This window comes from Pieris brassicae, chromosome 6 (assembly GCF_905147105.1).
Source record: "Pieris brassicae chromosome 6, ilPieBrab1.1, whole genome shotgun sequence".
Classification (NCBI taxonomy): Eukaryota; Metazoa; Arthropoda; class Insecta; order Lepidoptera; family Pieridae; genus Pieris; species Pieris brassicae.
The window spans coordinates 21480926-21506747 of record NC_059670.1 but is presented as its reverse complement, the minus strand read 5'-3'; the positions used below and the strand labels follow the sequence as shown (position 1 = coordinate 21506747).

The 25822-nt window shown below is 35.3% G+C and overlaps 1 protein-coding gene across 2 annotated transcripts; it reads left to right on the top strand.

Moving 5' to 3' along the window:
- Window positions 1–225: 225 nt before the first annotated feature.
- On the top strand, window positions 226–24349 carry LOC123710704. 2 transcript variants are annotated; one of them, XM_045662803.1, is made up of 21 exons: window positions 226–489; window positions 8179–8823; window positions 9105–9284; window positions 9897–10048; window positions 11352–11459; window positions 11647–11798; window positions 11970–12067; window positions 13014–13182; window positions 13550–13659; window positions 13883–14069; window positions 14282–14451; window positions 14615–14778; window positions 15042–15173; window positions 15313–15473; window positions 15628–16200; window positions 17209–17320; window positions 17401–17533; window positions 18736–18890; window positions 19025–19887; window positions 20052–20327; window positions 20424–24349. In XM_045662803.1, exons 1-20 carry the CDS (start codon window positions 390–392, stop codon window positions 20320–20322), a joined length of 4635 nt encoding a protein of 1544 aa, XP_045518759.1. In that variant the 5' UTR covers window positions 226–389; the 3' UTR covers window positions 20323–20327; window positions 20424–24349. The 2 variants fall into 2 exon arrangements, with proteins under 2 accessions (XP_045518759.1, XP_045518758.1); XM_045662802.1 differs by having other exon boundaries at window positions 11964–12067.
- Window positions 24350–25822: the final 1473 nt, after the last annotated feature.

Sequence of the window (25822 nt, the reverse complement as noted above, 5' to 3'; positions counted from 1 at the left end):
TGTTTTTCAAATGTTTAATTATATAATATTTTGTAGGTTTTAAACAAAGACATGAATATTATATAATATCTATTATATATATTAGCGTTATTGCTGAAATATTGTAAATACCATAAAAGCAATGACTACGACATATTTTGGTAACATGCAACATTACAGTTAAGTGTTAAATTTTAATGATCAGGCAACATCTGTTGTTTATTGACAAGATGAATGACAGACGGCGGGGTCCTAGTTCGATGGCATTTTGATGGAAACAATTTAGTGGAATTAAATGACTTGTTGACGAGATTAAAACTGCCTGCATGTAATATTGTAGTGAAAATGTGGTGTACGAACAGTAATTAGACGTTTTCTACGGGTGGAGACCGTTATTTTGTGATACAAAGATGTATTTTCAGTACACGTTAGGAGCCATTTTTATTGTATTTATTTTGTGCGTTCATTGTGATAATGCTGGTATTAACAACGAAATATTGGAGATTTACGGTAAGTGGCTATATTTATATTTAGAAATTAGTGTTGTAATATACATTTTACACGATATGACTCACAGGATGTAACGCCTATCCTTTGAACTATTCCGATGTCTCCCTCGAAATCCCATTAAAAGCGGCAAATATATTATAGTACGCTCAAACGTATAATACGAATTACATTTAATTTTACGATTTGTTAGAATTGTTTAATTAAAATAATTATAAGTCTTTATTTGCGTGTTTTTGTTGTGATTTTTCTTATAAGAAAATACTTTTTCATGAAAGCTAGGGCTAGGTTTCGCCTTAGATAAAAAAAAATCACTATCATTTTGAAAGATTCATATGATCATGTTTCTCAGAATATTTTACTTTATCTGACACATAAAGGAGTTATATTTAGCATTTCATATTCAATAAAATATTTAGTTCCACAACATAAAAGTCCTACAAACTTCTTCAGTTCAAATTAAATATTATTTATCAAATTATAATTGAATTTGAGTTTTGAATTTGTTTAGCAGTAAGCTGTAAATTCATAAAATAATCAATTAATAATAAAATTGATAAAAAAATTGTTTTGTACTACATACTATGTATAAAAAAAATATTGTTATAAACTTAATTTACATATAAGAGATAACATTGTTAAATTATCTTACTATGCTGTATATTAAGCTGGCTGTGAGACCTCAGTTAATTGCTTTAAATCTTGACCTTGATCTTCTAATGACTACATTTCAAGATGTATACTTCCTTGGTATGTAATAGTCTACCACAGTGGTTTACTTGATAATGGATAGGTAAACATTGTACATTGAGAAATGAAAAAAGAAACATTAAATGTAAATTCACATTACTTACTTTGTACAAGTCATCTCCACTCTTATTAATCACCCAAGTTTTAATTCTGTAAGGAAGCAATGTTTTATAGTGATAATATTAATAAAAAACAAATGCTTAGTGTCTATCAGCAGTAGATAAGGTGAATAATAGTTGGTACAATTAACATCACTGCATACATGAAGTCATATCTCACCATACACCACAGGTAGCACTGTGGATGGTACTTTGCCATGTGCATGTTTTCCAGAGTGGAAAGATTATTAAATAAAGACTAATCTGAAACATAAGACTAATAGATATGCAGTTCATGTTCACTTAAAGCTATTGACTTCAAATACCAATAAAAATAATTGGTATATCTAAAATATGGACAGTGCAAAGAATCCTAGTAGCCCAAATACAAAACAGAAATATTAAGTTCAGTGTTAGCATAAACACAGCCATAATATAAATACAGAAAATATTTCATTTCACTTATTTCATGCAATGAAAAGGCTAATTAGATAAAAAGCAAAATGTTTTCATTGTTAACAGAGGCTTTTCACAAACATTTTTATTTTTCTTTGAGAGTCGTTTGAATAGAAAAATATAGGCCGACAAATTAAGATTGCACGATTATAACCTAGAAACCCCATTATAGTTGCAATTGCATCTCTTGAACCTTTTAATGGAAAAAGCCATATTGCATATTAGGCTGTTGATACAATAATGACAATGGATTTATTCAAAGCCTTGTTTTTAAATTTATAATTAAATTAAATGCCTTGTTTTTTTTTATTTTGGATTCATTTATTTTTATTACAATATTACACTGATAAAAATATTGCATGTTGTAATTTAAATAAAAATACTTTTTTTAGATTCGACACAGGTATCAAGAAAACTTTTGTTTTGTATATATAAATACAAATATCTAGTGGAATCCTTAGTTAGCGTGTATTCGTCTGTAATCCACCTTACTGAAATAAAATATTAAACACTTGTAGATTCGGAAGAAAATTTTTAATTACGCCGCTCAAAAGCCCGCCTCGAAAGTATTTTGGAGGAATAAATACGCTTCCTATTCATTTCGTATATTTCTACCGTTTTCTAACCACTAGAACGCGGACCCTCGTGCCTTGGTATACAAGTATTATTTTTGTCTAATACAAAAGTGGGAATTTGAATATTTATGTGTTCATTATCGTTGCCCCATATAATTAATCTCGCGACACAACTGCATACGGTAGAAAGGGGCACACCAAAATTTGTCGAACAACTGCAGGCTAGGCTTTGGCGCATAAATCTATTGCAATTTTTATATTTAATTTATCACATTATACACGACGTGTTTTGATATCGGCTAAAGGCGCTGTTAATAGTCACTGCTCTATATTCAATTAACTTTTTGTGTGGCAAAAATAGTTCTTAATAGTTTTACAATGATTTGTCTACTAGCTGAGGCTAGGAGAAAGCATCACGTTTAAGACCCAAAAATGGAGGGCGTAAAAAAAAATAAAAAATAGAAACAGATAAGGAAACGACATCAGATGGCCAAGGGATGTAGCGCTACTGGACCTGATTACTTTTTCATAGGCAATTAATCTGCGACCTGATTTTCAAGCAAATGTGTCGTGCCAAGTCGGCGAAGATTCGCGCTCAATTCCAATCAAGCCGATTTAATTTGCGTCGGTTGTAGTTAGTGATTATTAACTGACACAAAATCGTTATATTCCACTTTTAAGGTGGATTAATAGAATTTTATATATTACTAGCTGACCCGGCAAACGTCGTTTTTCCATAGTATATTATTTTCAGGAAACATTTTTTTATCTATCTACTATAATAAAAAATAGGGTTTGATTGTAGAGAGGTGACAATTAAGGGTTATGTTGTATGCTGTATCATAAAAAAATAAAAATAGAAAAAAAACTGTGGTGGACCCTTGAAACCCCTTAGCACTTAGGGCTTTAAAATATAGATAGTAGCCAATTCTCAGACCTACTGAATATGCATAAAAAAATCGGCATAAGCATCGGTCGAGCCGTTTTGGACGAATATGGGAACGAACATTGTGATACGAGAAAAATATATATGTATATATAGATTGTTATTGACGACATTTGCTTGAATATAACTATTATGTACGACGTACTACGTAAGGCAATAATTATCGTACAAATGGGTTTGCAAAGACCCGATATTTAAGATTTAGTTTTAGTAAGGAAAACGCGTTCTGATGAATTCTTTATCTTATTAGACTTCATCATGATAATAGATGTGGTAAGACGAGAATACACTTGCACCTTGTCACAAAGACAACGACAAATTAAAATATTAAGTTACAGAGAAGGTTCAACTACAAATTCACGTAAATTAGTTGAGCAAAATTGTTTGTACCGTAAGCATTCCCTCGTAGCTGTCACCATCAATTGTGAGGTCAGCCCTTAGTTCCTGTCCGTGTCGTTACGAATATTTACAGTGATCTCTTTTAAATGGTAGGACTGAAAATGAATAAAGTTATAATTTAGGTACTTAAAAAGATTGTTAGAGGAATTTAATAAAGTCCAGTTGTACTGTTGGTTGACCTTTTGAAGTATCCTTTTCTCTTTTAAGGAAAATTGATTTTCGCGCTAATCTGAATGCATATAAAGGAATTTTGTTACCCTAATATGGAAACGTTGCTAAAAATGACTCCACGGAGACCTTTCGCCGAGTCGTTTGAGAGACCTTGTCGTGTTAATTATTATTATTCAATTTATTATTCGCGGAGGCTTCTTCAATACAAAGAGTCGCCTCGAGAGTTGTGTGCTGCGATATTGCGGGTTACTCGATTGTGAGGAAGTTGCGTGGATCTGGTTTGCGCCTTCTTAAGTTCTCATGTTATTGTACATATATATCCTTTGTAAAACATCTTGTCATATGTATCACATTGTCCTCCTAGTCAACACATGTAGTGTGAAGTTTGAAAGCAAAAATAACAGTAAAATTACTATAAAAAAATATTCCAAAATTAGTCAAATACACGAGGAGAATCTTATTATTATTTTATGGCAACATCTAGAGGGTTTTTTCTAAGGTTGTCTTCCAATCACATAAGGGTTTTTTTTGTATCTATTATACGTATGAGATGTCAGAACGAGTCACCAGTAAAGTATTAAGTAGATGAACTACTGAGCTTCACGATATTGTTATAACTGACTTATCCAGCACGCATTCATGATTCTCATTAAAAGTTTTGTGAACGACTACCAGTTAACTATTGTAGTTTCGTATCGTATTATTTTACACGCTCGTTTACATCGAGTAATTACGACCGTAACCTACATATCTTACGTCACAAAAGAGTTCAATTAGCTTTTTTAACGGAACTACCACGAATATGATAATTATAGTGCTCATAAAGGAAGTAACTCTGGAGGGTCTCTTCATTTGTATGGTCGTGCCGTTGTCTGCGCAAGTGATAAAAAACACCTGAAGTTCGTTCTTTTTACTATAAATAAAAAAGAAAAGTGGTTCAAGTTAATGTACGAAAGCGTAATAAATTAATGTTCGTATACACGATAGCTTTTTAGAGGCATTCGAAAAATGAACTTCTGTTTCGGTATTTATAAAATAAAGAAAAAAAAAATACCAATTTCGTACATGTTTTCAAAATTTGTTTGTATCGTTACTTTGATTAAATTAAAACGAGATAAATTGGGTACTATTCAAAGATCTTTAACACGAATGATGCGTGGGAGCAAGTCCAGAAGAATATTTAAATAGACATAAAAGTGTCAAGACTATGAGGGTGCACTCGCTAAGGTCAGATCCATCAGTGATTCACTGTATGGTCACAGCTTAGAATATTTGTAGTTGTGACTGTGAATATATTTTAAATTATCTTACATACGTAAATGTTACGTTACTTGAAGAAATTTATTGTTCAAAACTTATAAGCTTACTATAGATTTTAAGTAAATTAAATTTAGATTTTGCTTACTTGCCTGTTTTTCTATACAAGTCAGTTCATGTAAATTTCAACGAGTGCGTTGACCTTGATTAAATAGACACAATAGTAAATTTATTATTAGAATTAATTCGATAAATAGTCTCTCATAAGCGACGGTACTGCACTAATTTTTTAAATAGTAATTTAAATATTAAAGCTTCTGTTGTACAACTAACACAAGCGTTTCGTAACGAGCGTCATTTCTATAATAGAAATAGAGTGCATGCAACACTCTGTGGCCAATCTCAATTTAGCGCAGTTGACGCGTCGCCATTCACTTTGATTACTGTCAAGAGCGAGTATACTACAGTGGTACATACAATAGCCATATGCGATGAGCTCAAGGGATTAGCAGCTTTCTGTATTTGGTATTAAGAAGGATTTTACCTCGTAATTGATGGAGCATCAATAGTGTGCGTTATGGATTTTCGTTTTTCACCTTTGTTACAGTTTTTGCTGTGTATTTTTTTCTATTGAAACTTTGGGTACGGTGTCTTTTTTCAGCTGTTAAAACGAAATGCTCCATTTTTCTCAATTGCTGAATGCAACATATCGTCGATTAAATATTGTTAGCTATTAAAAGGTGTGACTCCTATTATGATGCAATGAGTGTTTGGCATGAAAATACTTGTGTTACGTATTGTATAACTGACTAGCAATTATTGTATTCTCTTGTGAAAATTTGAGTCTTTTAACTTTCAATACGTGTTGGCCTAGTGGCTTTAGCGTGCGACTCTCATCCCTGAGGTCGTAGGTACAATCCCCGACTGTGCACCAATGTACTTTCTATGTGCGCATTTAACATTCGAACGGTTAAGGAAAACATCGAGAGGAAACCGGCTTGCCTTAGACCCAAACGTGTGTGACACCAAAGGGTGATCGCATACATGCTTTTTAGATTGAGAAATGGTCATGAAACATATATAGAAGACGGAACAGATCTGTTACTATATCTATATAGAAATCTGAGGCCCAGCCCCAACGTGAAAAGGTCCAACAAAAAATTAGTGGCGCTTTTAACGTCACTAATTTTTTTTTAAACTTTAAATACGGTGACACAGGCCATCATCTTTCATTCACGCGTCCAATATGGATTTAACAAATTTTAAAGTTACTAAAGGATGGTTTTATCATAAATGTTGTAATCTAGCGCTTGTCAAAAAAAAATTCTGCATTTATGAACCATTTTTATATAAAATATATTATTATCAAATATGAATTGTTACAAAATCTATCACATAAAAACTAACAAAGCAGAATAATAGGTCAACGACATAAACGGGTTGAGGGTTTTGCTTGAAAGAAAATGTTGAGAGTTTCTTGAGATTCAGGGACACGAGCTTGTATTGTATTTATATCTTGATTGTAGATTAAAATTAATGTATTCTTCTGCCCGACCGGATTATTAGACTGCAGTGCTTTAGTACGGTTAAGATTTATTTACAAATTCAAATTCAAAATACACCAAAATCATACCAGTAACATAAGTCAGAATAATAGTTATTTATTTTAGTTATTAACTCATATTTAGTTTTAGATATGGAAGTAAACAAAATTATCATATAAATCTCTTTTTAGTCACAATCTTCTTGTATGTAAAAAATCTTAATATATATAAATCTCCTGTCACGATGTTTGTCCGCGATGGACTCCTAAACTACTTAACCGATTTTAAATTAAAATGAGCACACCGTGAGCAGTCCGACTTAAGAGATAGCTTAGATCTTTAATTATAGTCGCAATTTTATTTTATTGCAAATTATTTGTCCATAATTAATAGACAGTCACAATTATCTGTTAACTCCTAAAGATTCTAACAGATGTCGATACTTTTCGACTGAATTGAGTAAGTAATCAATAGATGGCACTGCTATGGTAAACCGACAAACGTGTCATATAAGTACGATAATACAGTGAAATTATTCTTTCGTGTCACGGTATTAAGGCTAACTAAAACCACATTAAGGAGAAACTAAGTTCGCTGGGGCAGCTAGTGTTTAATATAAATGCAATCTTCCATAAAATCTGCAATCTGATAATTGCATGACATTATGTGTGGCAGAGTATGCGAACTTTAGATTGTACCACCATAACATTTTGAACCATATTCTCGCAAATAAATAATAATAATTATTAAACATAGTTAAAATAGTCGTGTAGGATATTGGCTAATGGCAAAGTAATAACGGCACATAGAAACGAAATACATAACTGAACTTGATAATATTACTATGTAACTAATATTGACAGTCTGAGTCTTGATCTTGTCTGAGGTGATAAATTTTAAATGACTTATCTAATGAAATGGTTTATCAGAATAAAACACGCTACAAGCGATGGTACTTATGAAGTAATTAGGAGCTCTTATTATAAATAGTGTTTGCTCTCTTCGCATCGAAAACATACGTTTTGAGTAACCTAGGGAAAACCATATATTTTTAGTTTGCAGGGATTAAATGTAGGCCGAAAGATTTATAGATTATGAGAGCAGAAAAAAATGTTTTTTATACAACATTTAGTTAGTACAGTTACAATTATATGTATGTATATACATCTAATTAAGCTTTTTTGTATCCGGCCCCAACAAGTTTTGCTCAATATTGTAACGGTAGTTGTATTAAGTTCAGTACCACTTTGTTTTTTACATACATATCATTATAACGTAATAGAAGTTACTAGTTTTTACGATAATTTCTAGTATTTTTTTTAGTAAAAGTAAATTTGTTAATTATTAATTAATTGTTAATTAATTCAAAATTATTATACTTCTAGTAAGAACCTGCTGCGATTTTTAAAATGGGTTTACCCCGTAGAAGATAATGTTTAGCGATTAGAGCTTTTCGAGTGGGAGAGGCATTTTTTAACCTTTTTATCAATTTTCAGTTCCGTCCGCTCCGCAAAACCTCACAGCGAATAGAGTTATATCAGACGAAATACATCTGTCATGGGCCCCGCCATCCACATACACAGTACACATTCTGGATTCCACCGTAGATCGAGGCACAAAACACGACGAGTTGCAAGTCATACCCAGAACTCAAGCTGATGCCCCAATAGAAGAGCCACAACCGGAAAAACTCAAAGACTATGCATACACACTATACAACAACGATAGGCTCAAATACAACGATGACTTTGCATCGGACGACTATAGAAGTAAGAGAGACTTAAGATCACACAGACACAGAAAGCGAAGGCAGGATAACGTGACGCATGAGAAAATTGAGGTTGAAACCCACCAAGCGTTCGAATTGCCAATCGAAGTTGTCAAGAAATCACCTCCGGCTAAAATTGATATAACTCAAATAGCGTACGTCCTGTACTACGAAGAAGGTGTAGCCATTCGGAAAGGATCCAGCGATTCGATATTCGTAGCTGGTGTTCCGACTTCGGATGAGATTAAGGAACGGAATGTCTTTAGAAGCGATCTCGGTATGGAGGATTATTTGAACGCGACAAAGAATCTTACGCTTTTGAATACGTCCGGTGTTCCCACTAAAGTTGTTGGGTTTCGATTGAAGAATTTGAGTAAGTAATTTACGATGTATTTGTAAGTAATAAAACTAATTGGAAGCGTGGGAGTGACACAAGCCTCTGCTACACTTATAGTTTCAGCATATTAGTGTGTACAGTATACTTGTGTTTATAATCATTTTTTGCACGTCGAATCAAACTCTGTGTTACCATTAAAACATATTATACACACAGACGAGAATACTATTTTAATTACTAGGTACAAGTATAAAAAAACAAAACATAATTAAATCCTTACGTGACGATAGGAATCTGAATATATGTTTTTCCTCCAGAGGCCTTCACTCCATATAAAATATGGGTCCGTGCATTCTACAACTTTCAACTGACTGGAGTCAAGTCACAAGATCTCCTTCAACGCTTGGGTCCCCAGTCGAGTCCGCTGTACGTCCTATCTGATGTGAATCCACCTTCAGCGCCCATTATACTAAATCTAACGTGTGATTTACCAAATGGTAAGTATTTATCAAGCGACGTTACCAGCGTTGCTGTTTTCTTTTGAATTAATTAGTTTCGAAGAAACTGCTTCTAGCAATAATACCGCCAGCTTACATCTTTTCTTTTCCTTTATTTATTTTCTCCTGACTTGCGTTATTGTGATCTTAATAAAGTGCTATTATTATGTATACTATTTAATCTATTTATTTGTGACGTTTAGTTAGGTAAATACTTTTGAATCATAAAAAATAATGTTTAATAATAATAATTAAAATCAATGGCGCTACAACCTCTTTAAGGTCTTGGACTGGTCTGTTAATCGAATAGGCAAGTAGGTGATTAGCCTTCTGTGCCTGACGCAACTTTTTGGGTGTAAGGCAAGCTGGTTTCCTCACGATGTTTTCCTTCACCGTTCGAGCTAATGTTAAATGAACACATAGAAAGAAAATCCATTGGTGCATAGCCGGGGATCGAACCTACGACCTCAGAGACAAGAGTCGCACGCTGAAGCCACTAGGCCAACACTGCTTACAAAAATAATGTTTACGTACAGAATATTAATGCGTTAACTGTAAGCCAATAATATTGTTTAAATTGTTTAATTTTCATATCTATAATTGCTTACCCAGGTATACTATATCTTCAATGGCGTCAACCCCTGGAGTACAATAACTCCCTAGATCTGTATGTGGTGACCCTCAGGAAGTTACCTGAGCAACAGCCTCGCACAAGACTCAAGTTACCCACCAACAAGGATGATATTGAGACCACAATCAGTGTTGTGAGTATCAGTGCCTACTTTGTTTGTCATCACAAAATACGTACGAGATACATACATTTATTTTCTCTTTTATTATGCTGACTTGCATTTAATATCGTAATCCAGATCGTCAAGAATACATAATGATGTTAGAAATGTAAATAAGGAATAATTAAGTGTGTGGTGTGTGTGTGTTAGGGAATGCAAGCCCGATCTCGCGAGATCGAGATCCCGTGTAATTTTTCGGGATCAATCCCGAAGCATAATATGACGAGATCCCGTTCGAGATTGACGGGATTGGGCTGCAATGGTCAGCGATTCTACACACATTGGACATTACATAGGGTACATTGCAATGTACATTAGATGCCGGTTAGGAGATAGCACTCTTGATACACTTTAGAAGATACTCTTTTTTTAGAAGTTACTTTCAAAATCACCAATTTTAATCTCCTTGAGCTATACCTACTTTTGTTTTGATTATGTTCACGTAATTAAAATTGTTAGTTGTTTAATTCGTAATATTAAAGGATAAAAGCTTTTGTTTTCTTTCAAATAATTATTTTAATTAACCTCACTATCACAAACATGCAGTTTTCATCGTATTCAGTCACGTGAATTATTTTTTTAAACTATTCGAGATCCCGAAAATTTCGGGATCTCGAATTAACGATCTCGAGTCGGGATTGCATTCCCTAGTGTGTGTGTGCGTTATGGACATTTACAGATATTCAAAAACTAAAGGTTATAAAGTGTTTTCCAGCTATAGGTATTACGTTCTTTTATTGTGAATAGGGGACAGGCAAAACTATATAATGCATTGTAGCTCGCTTAAGTCCATCCTTAAGAAAGATAAAGTATACTTAGTCGTGTAATCGGATTAGACAGTTTTCCGTCAATTTACATGTTAAATGCTCCGTGAAATGTCTACATTAAGGAAAAACTTATGGTAATTTGATGACGAGTTGACACGCTTAAATCTTTTTACCGGATTGAAAGAGTGGACGGTTCAAAGACTTTTAAACTGAACAATAAATGGTATTTTCTAAAGTAAACTCAACTGACAACTAACAAATCAATAACATAATAGTCGTTAATTTACTTTTGTTATCGTGGTGGCCCAATCGTAGATTTCATCACTTCAGGGTATGGACATACAGAAAGGCTGTGTATCGTGAAATCGTTAGTTAAACCAAATGATGATGATGATGATGTTAGATCCGATCAAGAAATATTGTTAAACAAATTATCAAATACGTCGCCATATCAATAGCATTTATTATTGCGTAGTTATATTTTGGACATCAATACTTCCATTTTGCAGAACGTTCAGCTGTGGAACGTAACACAGTACGAAGTGAAAATCTACGCGGTGACGCTGTCAGTCGCACGTCCGGACACATTCATCAATGGCACTGAATCACCGCCAGAGGTAAAATTAATGTAAACATAATAATTTTTGAGTTATTTTACCTCAGATTGAATTTGTGTGAAATTATAATTTTCAGTCCTGTTTATTAATATCTAAATTCAATTAATAATTGTAAATAGATATGGTTTATAACGGATTAAACCATCTACAAGATTATTATTATTTAATTTTTTTTCTTATTTTATAGCAAGTATCGAGTGAGTGGTGTACCGCCCATTCTGAAGCAATGTCTCCCGAGGTGGGAAAGGCTATGCGCGGGGCTAATGCGTCCGTGGCACTACTTGCAGCCTCCCTTATGACTGTGGTAGCTGCCGCTACTGCTGGCGTGCTTTATTGGAGGTAAAAACTACTTTGACATGTTTTAGACAAGTATTTTCAACCGCTCTCTCTTGAAAACTTGACTAAAATTATAAGTGAGCGGACGTTGATATTGTTCCCATAGTACAGTGTCCATATTACACGATCTGAATAACGTTAAACATAGGTATGATACCTTTGTATCAGATGCAGAACTCGTCTCAGCAAATGCATAAGTGCTGCTTACAACTACTTGGAGGAAGGGGGCGAAAGGGCAGCTCGGGCTCCACTCAATACTTATAAAAAACCAGGTATGTGTAGTCTACCCTCGGTCTTATTCATTTTTCTATACCTAATGTAGCCCTGTATATATAAGACCCACTAAGAAAATCAGCGTTTTTATTACCTATGAAACGCGTAGTGCAGGAAATGGGTTACCATTATTTTTAACCGAATTATTAAAATAATAAATAACATGGTAACCGTGGTATACTGTACAATTGATATCAATTCATGTTTTATAATACCAGAAAACCAAAATGAATAATTGTAGTGATGATGTTTTGTAATTCTTTCCTATATATTGTTACGAGCTAGGGGATCGGATAGAAAATGCCGTAGATTTCTTCAAAGGTTTATTTCTTGATAAATCAATGAGGAATTTATGGGCACAAATTAATAGCAGAGATGCACTAATTACACACACAAAACAATCACTAATTATATATCCTTATATATCCCTGGGAATAATTCTAAACAATATTCGAGAACTTTCTAGGCGGGCTTGCTACTGAGTAGCGATTGCACAATTCTAGAACGTCCGCACTCTTTGTCTCTTTCGCACGTTGCTCCGTCCTTGTCGTACGGCGTTCTAGCGTGCTCAGTCTAGTTTCGAGAAAGTTCTGATCTTCTCTCTCTCTCTTTCTCGTATTATTTCGTCCTTGTCTCACACCTAGAAAGTTCGGTCTAGAATATTCCTTCATCAAAGGGGTATACCTAGGCCTGAAAACGCCTGAAAACGGGTCTCCTAAAAACTGCACCACTCGACTACACATGTTCTGAAACTGACTGAAAAAATGTTTCAGCTTCCTGAAAACTAGGGTAACATTATGGAAATTACAATTAACTAATATGTGATTGAGCCTCTCCTGAAACGGTCAGAAATCATATTTCAGCCTGCTGAAAATTTCTCTAACTAGTGGAAAAATCTAGAAACATTGCAGTCGACCCGTCTTCGTAACAATATGTATTTTTCAGTATCCCGTTCGTCCCCTCCGACAGGGAACAACACGGGCACCGGGACCACGGCAGAGAGCGTATGCGGTCGTCCGCCTCGAATGGCGGGCGCACATTGTCCCTTAGTGCGTGCACAGCATTTCCCCAGTCACGTGGCCTCGTTACATGCCGATGGAGATATCGGGTTTAGGTTCGTATACGTACACATGTATGTACGCATTCATGTACGTGTATATTTTTATTTCTTTGTAAAATTTATATGAAATTAGAATTGTTACTATATATATTAAATCAATTACAAGCAATTTAAATTAGCTGCCGATTGATGTATTATACTAATATGAGTTAGGATCCATCAAATAAAGAGCGTACCAATTCTTGAAAAGATCGGCAACGCACTTGCGAGCTAATGTCAGTGTCCACGGGCCGCATTTTCACTTAACATTAGATGGTCCGTTTGCGCCCTGTTTTATAGAAAATAAGAAATCCTGAGGAAAAGAAAAAGAAAAATAAGATATTGAAAAACAACGTTCAAGAAGATTGTTTTGTATTTTCAGTAAGGAGTATGAGGTCGTGGTAGCTAAATCCGCGGCTTTAGGCCACACTAGTCATCACAGCTACAGACCAGAAAACAGACTCAAAAATAGATATTTGAACATCACAGCCTGTGAGTATACATTTTTATATAATTATCCATAAATATATAGATTTAATGTTTTCCATCTGTTTCGGCCTGATGTACAACGTAAGCGATAGACTACAGAGGATATTTTTTGTAATAAATAAAGAATGTCGTTCTCTTTTTATTTAACTTGGAAGAAGAGTGTCAATAAAGTATAATAAAATGTGATAAAGATAGGTTTTAAACATTATACGTGCCTCTCTTTCAGACGACCATTCCCGCGTATGCGTGTCGGCCGGCGGGCGTTGTGGCGCGGCGGGGTGCGCGGGCGCAGGTCGCGGAGCTGCTTGCGATTACGTCAACGCCAACTTCATCGATGGTATATTGCCTCAATTGGACGAAGACACAATAAGGCGGATCGAACGACGTCTGGAGAAGCGGAATAGGCCCACCAGGTACAACATGGAGGTCTTTTCTGTTACTTTGTTTATATTCGCAGCTTGACAAGATGACGTCTGTGCATTGTAAAATAAAACAGTCAAAACCGTGTACGACGACAGCCGACTGTTGTAAATGACAAGTTGTTATTTTTTAGTCTATTATTATTATTATGACAATTTAAAGAATACTTTATAAAACTGGCATTATAAGTAAACTTTAATTTCAGACAACCTTCAGTAAAAGCATCAAAACCACCACCGAACCTGGCAGAGGGAATCGAGTCCGCCTTCCTAAATATCGAGTTCTCAGGCATTGTGGAGTCTGACGATCAAAGGGACTCCGACTCGGAGACCAGCGATGATGATGAACAACTAGATGATGTGTTTGTTAATATAAGTGAGTATATAAATAGACCTCATACGAGATTTTAGGATGATTCAATTATAAAACCGGTTATTACATATGTAATGTATGTCTTGTGATATTTTATATAAAAAACAAAGAGGTTCACTGAGAGTCTTATTAAAACATTCCGTTGAAACCATAAAACCACCAACAGATGGCGCAATCCGACAAATAAAGCTGGAGTGGGTCGTATGGAAGCGGCGCTACATCGCTACTCAAGGGCCGACTCCGGCCACTCTGGACGCCTTTTGGAGGATGATATGGCAGCACAAAGTCAGAACTCTGGTTATGATTACGAATCTCGTTGAAAGGGGCAGGGTCAGTGGTGTACTTTTATAATTAAGAATAATTCATCGTCATTATATATAAAATATATTAAATAATTAATAATAATATTATATATTAAATAATTAAAGAAAATATATATTATTTTTATTATCCTTGAGTTAATTTTATATCAGAAGTTAAAATATTTACAATTTTCTTATTATGGTAGCGCTGATTTTTTTAAATTAAGACACTAGCTTAGTTTAAATCTATATCATTATAGTAATTTTATATAAATATATTTTTTTTAACAGCGAAAGTGCGATATGTACTGGCCATCCGGGGGTAGAGGAAGTTCGGCAGAGTTCGGAGGCGTGCACGTTACGCTTCTGTATGAGGACGTACGCGCCGCTTATACCATACGGCACTTGCGAGCAACGCCCGTGGTGAGATCACGTATAGATTATTTTTATTTAGGGATATAAAAAAGAAAAGTATTTTTGATACCAATAGAATTTTTTAATATCTTTGAAAATATTAAGGCAAAATGAATTTTTAAGTTCTCAAGATGTCCTCGTATAACAGGTAACCGAGCCGGGAGCGGAAGACAGTCCGGACAGACAGAGACACATAGTGCAGTACCATTACACGGTGTGGCCAGACCACGGTACGCCGAGACACCCGCTGGCCGTTTTGCCATTCGTTAAGGCCGCCGCCGATCCGCACACGGTGCTAGTCCATTGCAGGTGAGCACCACTCGGGCCTTAAACTTAGTACTGGTAACAGATTATCAACCTCTATTATCATTAGATTATCAGCTAAATGGGAAATAAGAATTTCATGAACAAAAATCGACTCGCAGAGAGTATATCTTCATGTTTTTGAATTCTATTTTCGCAGCGCGGGCGTGGGCCGAACGGGCACGTACATAGTCATAGACGCACAATTGAACCAATTGAAGCTAACGGGAACTCTGTCCCCGCTGGGCTTCCTCTGCCGCGCACGCACGCAACGAAACCATCTCGTACAAACGGAGGAACAGTACGTATTCGTGCACGACGCGCTCCTGGAGTACGTCCGGTCAGGCGACACCGAAGTCGAATTCTCAAAAGCCAGGGAATATCTCATCAAACTCCTGGAACCCATATCGGACGAGGAACTGGCGGTTATGGATCTAAATTCGACTAAAACCAAGAGCGTCCACGATCTGACCGTGGAGAACGACGTCACCAGCGTCAAGTCGAATAGTGAAAATAAGACAGAAGTTTTAGAGAATGGCAGCGAAATGTCTCTGAAAACTGACGAAATCAGCGAGCCTAGTAAATCGTCAGACGGCCAGGAGAAGGAGGTGCTGGTGAACGGGGACGAAAGCGAGGGAGTGTACGACTTGGCCCCTCGATCCACGGACACGTATAGTAAGAAAATGGCGGCTTACAATAGTATGAGTGAGGAAGAGAAGGAAGAGATTAGAAGGTGAGTCAAAAAGTCAAATCGAGTGGTTTATCATTTATGTCAGTTCATATAACATTTATTGTGTTAAGTATTTGGGTGTAGTTATCGATAGTAACTTGAGTTTTAATTCTCACGTGGATCTTCTCTCATGCAGAACTCGTAAACTCATTTACATCTTTAAAACTTTAAGACTTATAGCAGACAATAGAATTGTTAAAGTAGTATATCAGGCTTTATGTCAGTCAACTTTAAGCTATTGTATCACTGTGTGGGGAGGTACTTTCAAAACCAATCTACTAAAACTTGAAAGAGCCCAACGAGCAGTGTTAAAAGTAAGTCATTCCTTACCGTTTCTTTTTCCCACTAAAGAGCTTTATGCCCTAGCCGATGTGTTAACAATTCGTCAATTATTTATTCTCAACACAGTTTTAAAACAACATTATAAAACTAGTTACGACCCCGAATTAAATATAAACAAGCGGATTAAACATAAAGTTTGCTGTCGTATTACACGATGGACAACTTCTTTCTCGCAAAGATTCTTTGGTTTCCTAGGCTGTTATACCTGTATAATAAATTAAATGAAAAAAATAACATTTACATTAAAAATGGTTACTAATTGGCTGAAGACGTTGAGTTATGATGAAACAGAAGATTTAATAACTGTTACTCTGTAACACACCCACTCGCCCACACATACACACACACGCACGCGCACACACACACACACACACGCGCACACACACAGACACAAACACACACCAAATTTATTTTTACGACTCCGTTTCCATTTTTTTTCCTTTAGCACTTGCTTATTTTCTTCTATTGTATCTTATGACAATGACCTGATTGTACGTGTTCCGGTCCGGTGGTGGAGAGGCTGGCTATCTGTCACTCAGGTCTCCTGTTACAGAGACCAGTCTCTCACACTTCCAAATGTTATCATCTTAGTTTAATCATAATAACCTTCTATGTATGTATATGTGAGAGAAGAAATAAAGATTATTATTATTATTATTTATTTTCTAGGGCGAATCGAGTGGAAAACTATGCACTGTTGGAACGAATGCGATCGTTATCAAACCGGCAACCGACGTACCGAGGCCCACCTCCTGTCAATTTGTTGGAGAAACAGTATCAGGTCCGTATCTCAAAATCAAAAAACACGGAATTAAACTCAAACGCATTAAATCTGACAAATATTTTTGATTGTCTTTCCAGCTTATAACCCGATCGTGTGTGGAACCTAGTGTATGCGCACGAGCAGCCCACAACGCCGAGAAGAATAGACCTGGCGGCTTTCTTCCTTCTGATTCGGCTAGAGTTATGCTCGTGCCAAAACCTGGGGTTGAAGGTAAATTTTTTTTAATAATTTACTACGAATTCATATTGTAACTCAAATGCTGGGAAATTGTTACTAAAATACCGGTAAAGAAACGGTAACAGTATTTATAGGCTTAGAATGGAAATATTTAAGAACCGGTGTTTTAACGGTTCTCTAAATGCATCTAGCAATTGTTTTTTTTAATACATTACAAAATATAGACATGACATCCGAATACAAGGAATATAAAGCTTTTTATCATTGTGGTTATTTGTTAAATAACTTCCATATAAGTTATTTAAATATAATTATATATATGTCGGAGAAACACCTTCCCCAGTGACGTCGTCAACAGTGGTTGCAGATTTGGTGGGCGTCATGAGGGTAAAGCGCGAGCACAGAACACGACGATTATAGTTTTCACAATATTTTATTTACACTAATGATACACTGATATTTTATGGTAGTAATTTAATAATAAATTATAAGTTTTAAGACCGAGCAGTGAGTTCAATGCACCAATCTAGCGACAAAAACTCAGGGATCCAACAAGTTCCGTCTCCACTTCAAAAAGGCCCCGTAACAACCAACGGACTGGGCTATATATAGATGGCGCTTCGACCCCACTCGAGCAAAGTGCTCTGCTCTCATTGGTCGTTTGTTTAATAACGATTACAATCTTATAAATTAGAAAAACGTAACTAATTTTAACTAAAATCACTAATTTGTTAACAGAATGGCTTCCTCCGACATATATATATATATATATATATATATATATATATATATAATTATATTCATTATTGTTGTTTCTTTACGTTGTGTAAACGTTAATAGAAAACAAATTAATTTTATATAAATGTTTCTGTATCAAAAAAATTGTAAAAGAAATAAAATTTTTACAACCACAACATAATCATTGTTAAATCATCTAATATAATTTTTTCCTTAATCCATCTTTTCATGCAACACGCGCACACATTTGTTTCGTCTTTCACAAACACATTACATAGTCATCATAATATATTCATATATTTGTTTATTTTTATTTATTTTTTTTATTTTTTTTCACAGTCACAGTCTCTAACTTACTAGGGAGGCCTCAATCTGAATTCTATTGTACATATATCTGAACAAATAAAGTTTTTTTTTTAATTTTGAATAATCGTGACTCCATATGGCAGCATACAGAAAATATTTAATATAATTTATCGAGAAATCCTTATCTACAGGCAGCGACTACGTGAATGCATCGTGGGTTTGCGGCAGACGACGCATGCGGGAGTACGCAGTGGCCCAACATCCCGGGCTCGGCGGAGAGCTTTGGCGGCTTCTGTGGGACCACACCGGCCAGCTGGTGTTGATGCTGCCCGATGAAAATGCCTCGGTAGGAACAACCGTAAAAGTTTATTTGAAAGTTTACATCACCAAAAACGCCAATAACTGCTTTTTACTTCTTTCATATGTTTTTATAATGCGTGAGCTCTGCCTCAAATGACTTACTTTTCGTATTCTTTACAGGACTGTGAAGTGTTTTGGCCGACCGAAGATGATAGAGAATTGTTCATCGCTAACTTCCGAGCCAGTTTTGTGTCCAAGGAGACGTACGTGGCGCACCGACGGACAGAGAAAAAGGCAGAAACGCCGGCGGAACCGGAGATCAATGGATACCGGAGGCAGGAAGGGTCGGAATGCGCGGACGACGAACGATTAATCCCGGAGAATTCACCGATACAAGAGGGAGAACACCGCTACGACAGAGCCGAATTACGCCTCGACTCGCTCAACGGAAGCCGAGATCTATCCGCAAGAAAGTCAATTGCCAATGGAGATCTGTTCTCGTCGTTAGCGGAAAAGAAAAACGGGCCAAAATCTCCTCGCAGCCCTTCAAAAATGTCCCTAAAGAACTTTAAGTTGAGCTCCCCGACTAAGTTTAAGTTTCCCGAATGGGGGGCGAGAGCCGGCTCTCCTCCCGACGAAGCCCCTCCTCCTCCTCCGATTCAGCCCTCCCTGACGGTCCAAGAGGAGATGGAACTCCACAGGCCGCTGTACTACTTCGAAAGAACGGAAAACACCAGTCATGTGCCATCGGACAGAGTGATAGAAGTGACTAATGTTAGTGTGCACTCGTTGCAGGACGATTATCAACTCAGTGTGAAGTTTATTAAGTGTTGTGGTTGGTTAAGTGGTGATACGACGGACTACAGTGTTAACGCCCCGGACGATAACGAATACGTGCGCGGAGTGAGAGAGACGGGCGGGAGCGAAAGGGAGGGAGCGTTGGATAGGTTGATAGAGCCTTACAAGGATTCCTTCGGGTTGATCGAATTCGTGGCCGGATGCCAGATGGAGTATAAGAATGGTCCCGTTATTGTTGTCGACAAGTGAGTATTTTATATTGAATTAATTTTATTCCTGAATTTACTACCCATAAATGTCTAGGCCGTATTTGATACATAAAAAAGCTCAGGTGCTTTTCAGATTACGGTTAACACCAGACAATGTCTGCCGATTACACTACAGGTTTTCAAACGTTTGCTTCTCATAGGTTCGGGGGTTGGCGGGCGTTAAGCTTTTGCGCTCTAAGTGCAGCCGGTGGCGGCGCTCGGAATCCAAATATACACGAACCGGGGGCAGAACACGCGACTCCTTGCTCGTCTGCCGATCTGTACTGTGCGTGTGCGCTTCAAGCGCACGCACGATGCGTACATCATCACACGTATACGTCTACGTCCGCGCCCTTACCGCCGAGCGCGTTGCTGGCGTGCTATTGCGCGCTGGCTGCGTATACGCCCGGATTGCGCGATCGTAATAGCTGAACCGGGTATGTTATAGTATCACGTGACTTTTCTCTAAGTTATCTAAATGTGTTAAAAGTCAAAAGTTAGATCCAGCCACTCACAAGGATCTTCTTCGACAGGTGGTGGTCGCAAGTGGACGGTAGTGTACATTGAATACTCAGCGCGTTGTGTGATCCAGCGAAGTATTATTTGACCAAACGTTGGTTAAGATTAGGTTTTACGTTTTCAACGCGACGCTCAAATGTTTGAACCGATGTTGGTCTCCAGTTTATGTTGGTGCTAAAGTTTTAGTTTATTTAGGATGTGTATTGGAGCTTTTCAGATTCAGTAGTTTGCGTATTGGCTTGGATTTGTACTAACATTGGTTCATCGGTGGTTGGTGGAGTTTGTTATGTCCGACTAAATCTAAATTTGCCGTTTCGAAAACGACTCAAAAGTAACTCTGTTCTCTTTGATCTTGCGTCGAGGTAACATTTTGGGACGAGTTTGGGACAGTTTCTGTTATTGGAGCATGACCACTTAAAAAGCTGCTTCTAGCAATCATTATACTCTTAAATACTCACTGGAGTAACTTGGCTGACAGGTTTATAAGCTTGTTTACTTGTTCTATACGAGGTCGATCGATCAAATGTAAAATTAAGAATTATGAATATTCCATAAGGATAAATGTTTATGAATGCTTCATTGATGTAATGGGTATATGGAAAGTTATTTAGTGCGGCTGATGTCTACTCAAATATTTCCGATTTTCTATTGGATTTTTCGGTATTATATCAAATTTAAAGGCTATGAAATGTACAGGCTGTTTAGGCTTAACCCGCCTGTGTATAGTTTTAAGGGTATATTGATGAAGGCTTCTATGTGTTGATTGATTAAGAGTAGCGTATCTGGTAAATAAGAACTTGAATTCACATCCGATATCATGGATATTTAATGATAAATCTTTTAACGACTTTTTATAAAGACTGAAATTTGTTTAACAGCGAAATCATTTGGGAGAAACTTCTCTAATTACATACAAGCTGTCTCATTTGCTCAGTTATACAAATAAGGACAACATCAGACAACGAGCTTTTGTTTTACGTCTGTTGTTTTTAATCAAATAAAGAATTACGCCTTTGATTAAAATATTTAACTTATATATTGTATCGGATGATTTCTGAAGTTCTTCTTTACAAAATTAGATTCGAAGGGATAACTCCTCCTATTAAATGTATGGTCCACTATTTGTTGATGTTAGTATTGTATAGTTTGTCAATTACGCTAAAAATTTTACATTGATGCCGGATTCTACATACCGCGAGAATAAGTTTATGAATTCAGTAAAAATTCCAACTAAAATGTAATTAAATGACTCAAGATAATGTATTAGTCTTTAACTCGTAATTTATTCGGATTTGAATTGATTCGGAAACTGTATTTTTGTGATAAAACTTGATAACTGTCATTCAACCGGATGACGTGACACTAGCAAACTGTATAGACTTGACAATTGACAGTCACTTTGAATAATTTCCCAGTATATTCTGTATATATAATATATTATTATATAATATGTTTACTATCACACAATGTAATATATAGCATTTTTTACTCAATATTTAAATAGGTGTATTGATCAATGTGATGTATAAATTATATCACAAACACAAAGTATCACAAGGCAATGTAACTGTATAAATGAGTCGGGAACTTTTGTTTTCTATACGAAAAATTTAGAATAATTACAGATAGAAAATAGTAACAATTTAGTTCCTAGGCTTCTTAAAGAGATATAGAAAAATCCGTAAAAGTCAAGATATGCCTAATACTCAGTAGGATTAGATAAAGTGAGAAATTGTTCAAGTGACTAGTTATTTCGTAAAACTGCTGACTGTTACTTGTAAAGTGTATATTAATTTTGAAGCACAAAGTATTTATAGGATCATTTCATATCAGGTTCATTTGCTGGGGAGCTTAACCAGTATCGATGTTGTCAAAATAAAAACTCGGCTTTATTAAAAAAAATATTTAATACGATAATTTTTACATTTTGTTTGTCGTTTAATCATTATATCTGAAACTACTGAACGAAAGAAGTAACTAAACTTTTTTCTTCATTATTTTTCGTTATAATTTCGCAGTGTATGGTCTTTATTTTGACAACTTTGGACATACGTTTAGCGAAAGGAAGGTTCGAAAGCTCGTATGTGCCATTTTAAGCTTAGTACCTATGTAGTTAGTATTAATTATATACCCTGTATACAATATACCTTGCTTAGTTTAATTTTTATATACCTTTTTTATACGGTATGACATCTTGTCCTTTTAACTTAAAAACTCAGCAATTAATCTGATTTCGGTTAAACCGCATGTTGACGAATAATTCGTAGATAAATTTAGCGTGATCAGCTATTGTAAGTGGTGATTATAAAATCAACTAATTAACAAGTAATGTGTCATTTACTGTGACTTATAAAAAATATTTCTTTCGATGTTCCTTAAAATTAATAAGTTAATTGGCGGTCCCTTATATATTTGAAACGTCAGTCTTTTTGCATCACTTATGTATTATTATTTACTTGAATACAATAGACATTCCGTAACATAGACATTTTACCTGACCTGCTAACCATAAAAGCCAGTATTTTTATAAATGCTTGTATTTTTAAATAGATTCCTTTTTAGTGTTTTAAATTTTTCCTAGTTTTATGTGTATACTTTTTCTGCACTGATAAATAATATAATTTGTAATAAATAAAAGTTAAACCCGTAAACGTATAAGTACCATATGCAATATTTATAATAGTTTTTCCAAACACATATTCGATTTTTTTTTCGTTTAGGTTGACTCTAAGACTAAACCGAGTTGGGTATTGAGGTTTTTGTATTGAAGCACAATTTTTCTTATAGGTAAAATTACGTATTGCATTTCGAAATACCAACGATAATTAAACGTTAATATATATTAAAAAAAACTTATGCGTTTTTTACAATAGTGTAGATAGAAATAGTTTAAAACGATAAAGTTGATCAATTTTAATTAATCTATAGTCAAGGAAAAGTATAGCAATGTAAAAGTATACTTACGCAAGGAGCTTCAACTTCAACTTTTGCTTGATTGTTGAATGAAAAATTCTCTAGTACTCTGACCATGATATTACTTTATTTAAAAATCATTCATTACTTAGGTTTGATTACGAAATTTAGAATTGACAATATGTTAATAGTTGCCAATTGCACAGATTATAATGAATGATGAAGTTGACCTTTAACTAATCAATACGTTTTATTTATTAAGTATTTAAGAATATCACGACTTTACTAATAATTTAGACACAATATATTTTAAGTAGTTTACTCATTTTTCTACTTTTTTATTTTTACACAAGGCTGACTCCATATAGTGCAATATAAAATAAGCTTATACAGTTTTGTTCTACATGTTTATTGTATACGGAATTTCTTGTAATGAGAGGTTTCTGGTAATACTATTTGTTACACAAGATGGCGGCGGTTGATATGCGCGCCAAAACATCTGTCAAAAAGTTGCAAGTGTTTAGTAGATATTTTCTGAAAGCTCTTATTACATTTAACTACATAAAGCAGTGTTCTTTGTTAGTAGGAAGACCTTATTAAAAAGTTAAGGGGAAACTATCGCGTCGAAATTAATTAACGTGCAAGAAAACAAAACGGAAAAGTTTCACAACTAAGATTTCAAGATTTTCGTTATACGCGATAGTTTTTGTTTGTTAAAATCTAAACGACGCTTGCTAGTGATCAAACACATTTATTGGTCTAACCTAGTAACCCCCATTTTTAATTCTGTTCTAAAAATATTTAATTACTTAAAATCATTAGAAGTGTTTCCTGACTTGATAAATATACTTAGGTGGAACGCACGTAGTTTTTAATTTGTAACTCCATGTACAGTTTAGTATTATCCTAGAAATGTTTAAAAGTTTTGTACATCACATTCGACTATTTAAATCGTGTGAAGACTATTTATTTTATGTAACCGCCTCTATTATTTGAAATGTAAAAATATATTAAAACTAAGAATTTGTATATGTATGTTGTGTTTTTATTTTTATCACTTAATAGCGACTCAAGGGCGGCCTAAGCGAGATCGGATGTAAGTATGTGATGTTTGGATTAAAAACAATAAATATGTTTTATTGATTCTTCACTATAATTTTATTAGTTGTCTATATTTAAAAACAATACAATATAAAATCCTCAATACAATAAAAAACACAAAGTCATCTCTAACTATTGTCTAATTTCGTTTCTATACAGTCGTGGCGTGTATTATAGGGCTGTTCAAGTATTACGTAAGCAGATTTACTGAAATTCGTATTAACTTTTTGTAGGAATCGTCGAAAATGCATTTCGTTTTCAAGCATAGACAATGTGTGAAGACACTTTCGCATTTATAATATTAGTAAAAATATAGGTACAATAGGTAATTTATTATTCAATAAAACAAAAGATTTACTGAAATTTTAAATCAAACTGTATACCAAAAAGATATAAGATATTTATTTGCGTTATAGGTCCCTATATAAATTTATTTGCCGCTATTAGATGGCAATAAATAGATAAATCAACTAATACTAACAATGGTGAAAAATAATAGACGAAAAGAATCCACCAAAATGATTTACGGTGTTTTCCGTGTACTGTACTGTACGTGTAAAGATTATACGTGGCTACATATATTATGAGGACGATGTCAACAGATGACATATAAAACGAATTAGAGCAACATTGAAGCATGAATTGGGCAACATTAAGTAGGACTTGCTGGTCTGTGTGAGGTAGGATGATAGGGAGAACACAATGGCACTTCAGTCAGGTCACTTGAACCATCGAGAAGGAAGAAAGGGTGAAAGGGGAAAATGGGTGGATTAGGTTTTCTAATAAAGATACAAGCTTATTTATCAGCTTCTAGAAGTGAACTGAAACTCGGACCGTGTAGTCTATGCCACGATACATGGGAGGGAAAAAGAGATCGAACATTTTAATGACGACATGGACTATAACTCTATCTAGTCTCACGCGCACTTAGCGATTCTTATGGGTGACTTCAGGGAAATAAGAATCAGTTTGTGGGACACCAATCGGTGCGTTTGGCTTGAACGTAAGTAATGATATAGGCAGAAGACTATTTAGCTTCTTTTTTATTAGAAGCCTTACGCCATGAAGAATTTCATAAAACGAATAAGATTCGGCTGGAAAGAGGAGTAAGATAAGGAGATACTATCTTTCCAAACCTTTTCACTGCGGAGCGAATGGACAGATATTGGGACCCCTCTGTATAGAGTATTTAGTAATAATTATTTTAAAAGAAAGGTTTTCAAACAGTGCATCCTGCCTGCCTCGTGGAGCTGGAACCATTTCGCTCACACAACATATGGCGGAAAGACTGAGAGACGTTCAGCGCACGATGCGCCGTGCAATGCTTGGCATCTCCCTTCGCAATCGCGTACGAAATGAAGCCATTTGTGTACGTAAGCGACGTAGTAAGGGCTGTCGC

Excerpts from the sequence above, each read along its gene's own strand:
- LOC123710704 (XM_045662802.1), top strand. The coding sequence starts at position 390 with ATGTATTTTCAGTACACGTTAGGAGCCATTTTTATTGTATTTATTTTG. Across the intron at positions 9,285-9,896 it reads AACGTGTGATTTACCAAATG|GTATACTATATCTTCAATGG; the intron begins GTAAGTATTTAT and ends TTGCTTACCCAG. Across the intron at positions 14,779-15,041 it reads ATCTCGTTGAAAGGGGCAGG|CGAAAGTGCGATATGTACTG; the intron begins GTCAGTGGTGTA and ends TTTTTTTAACAG.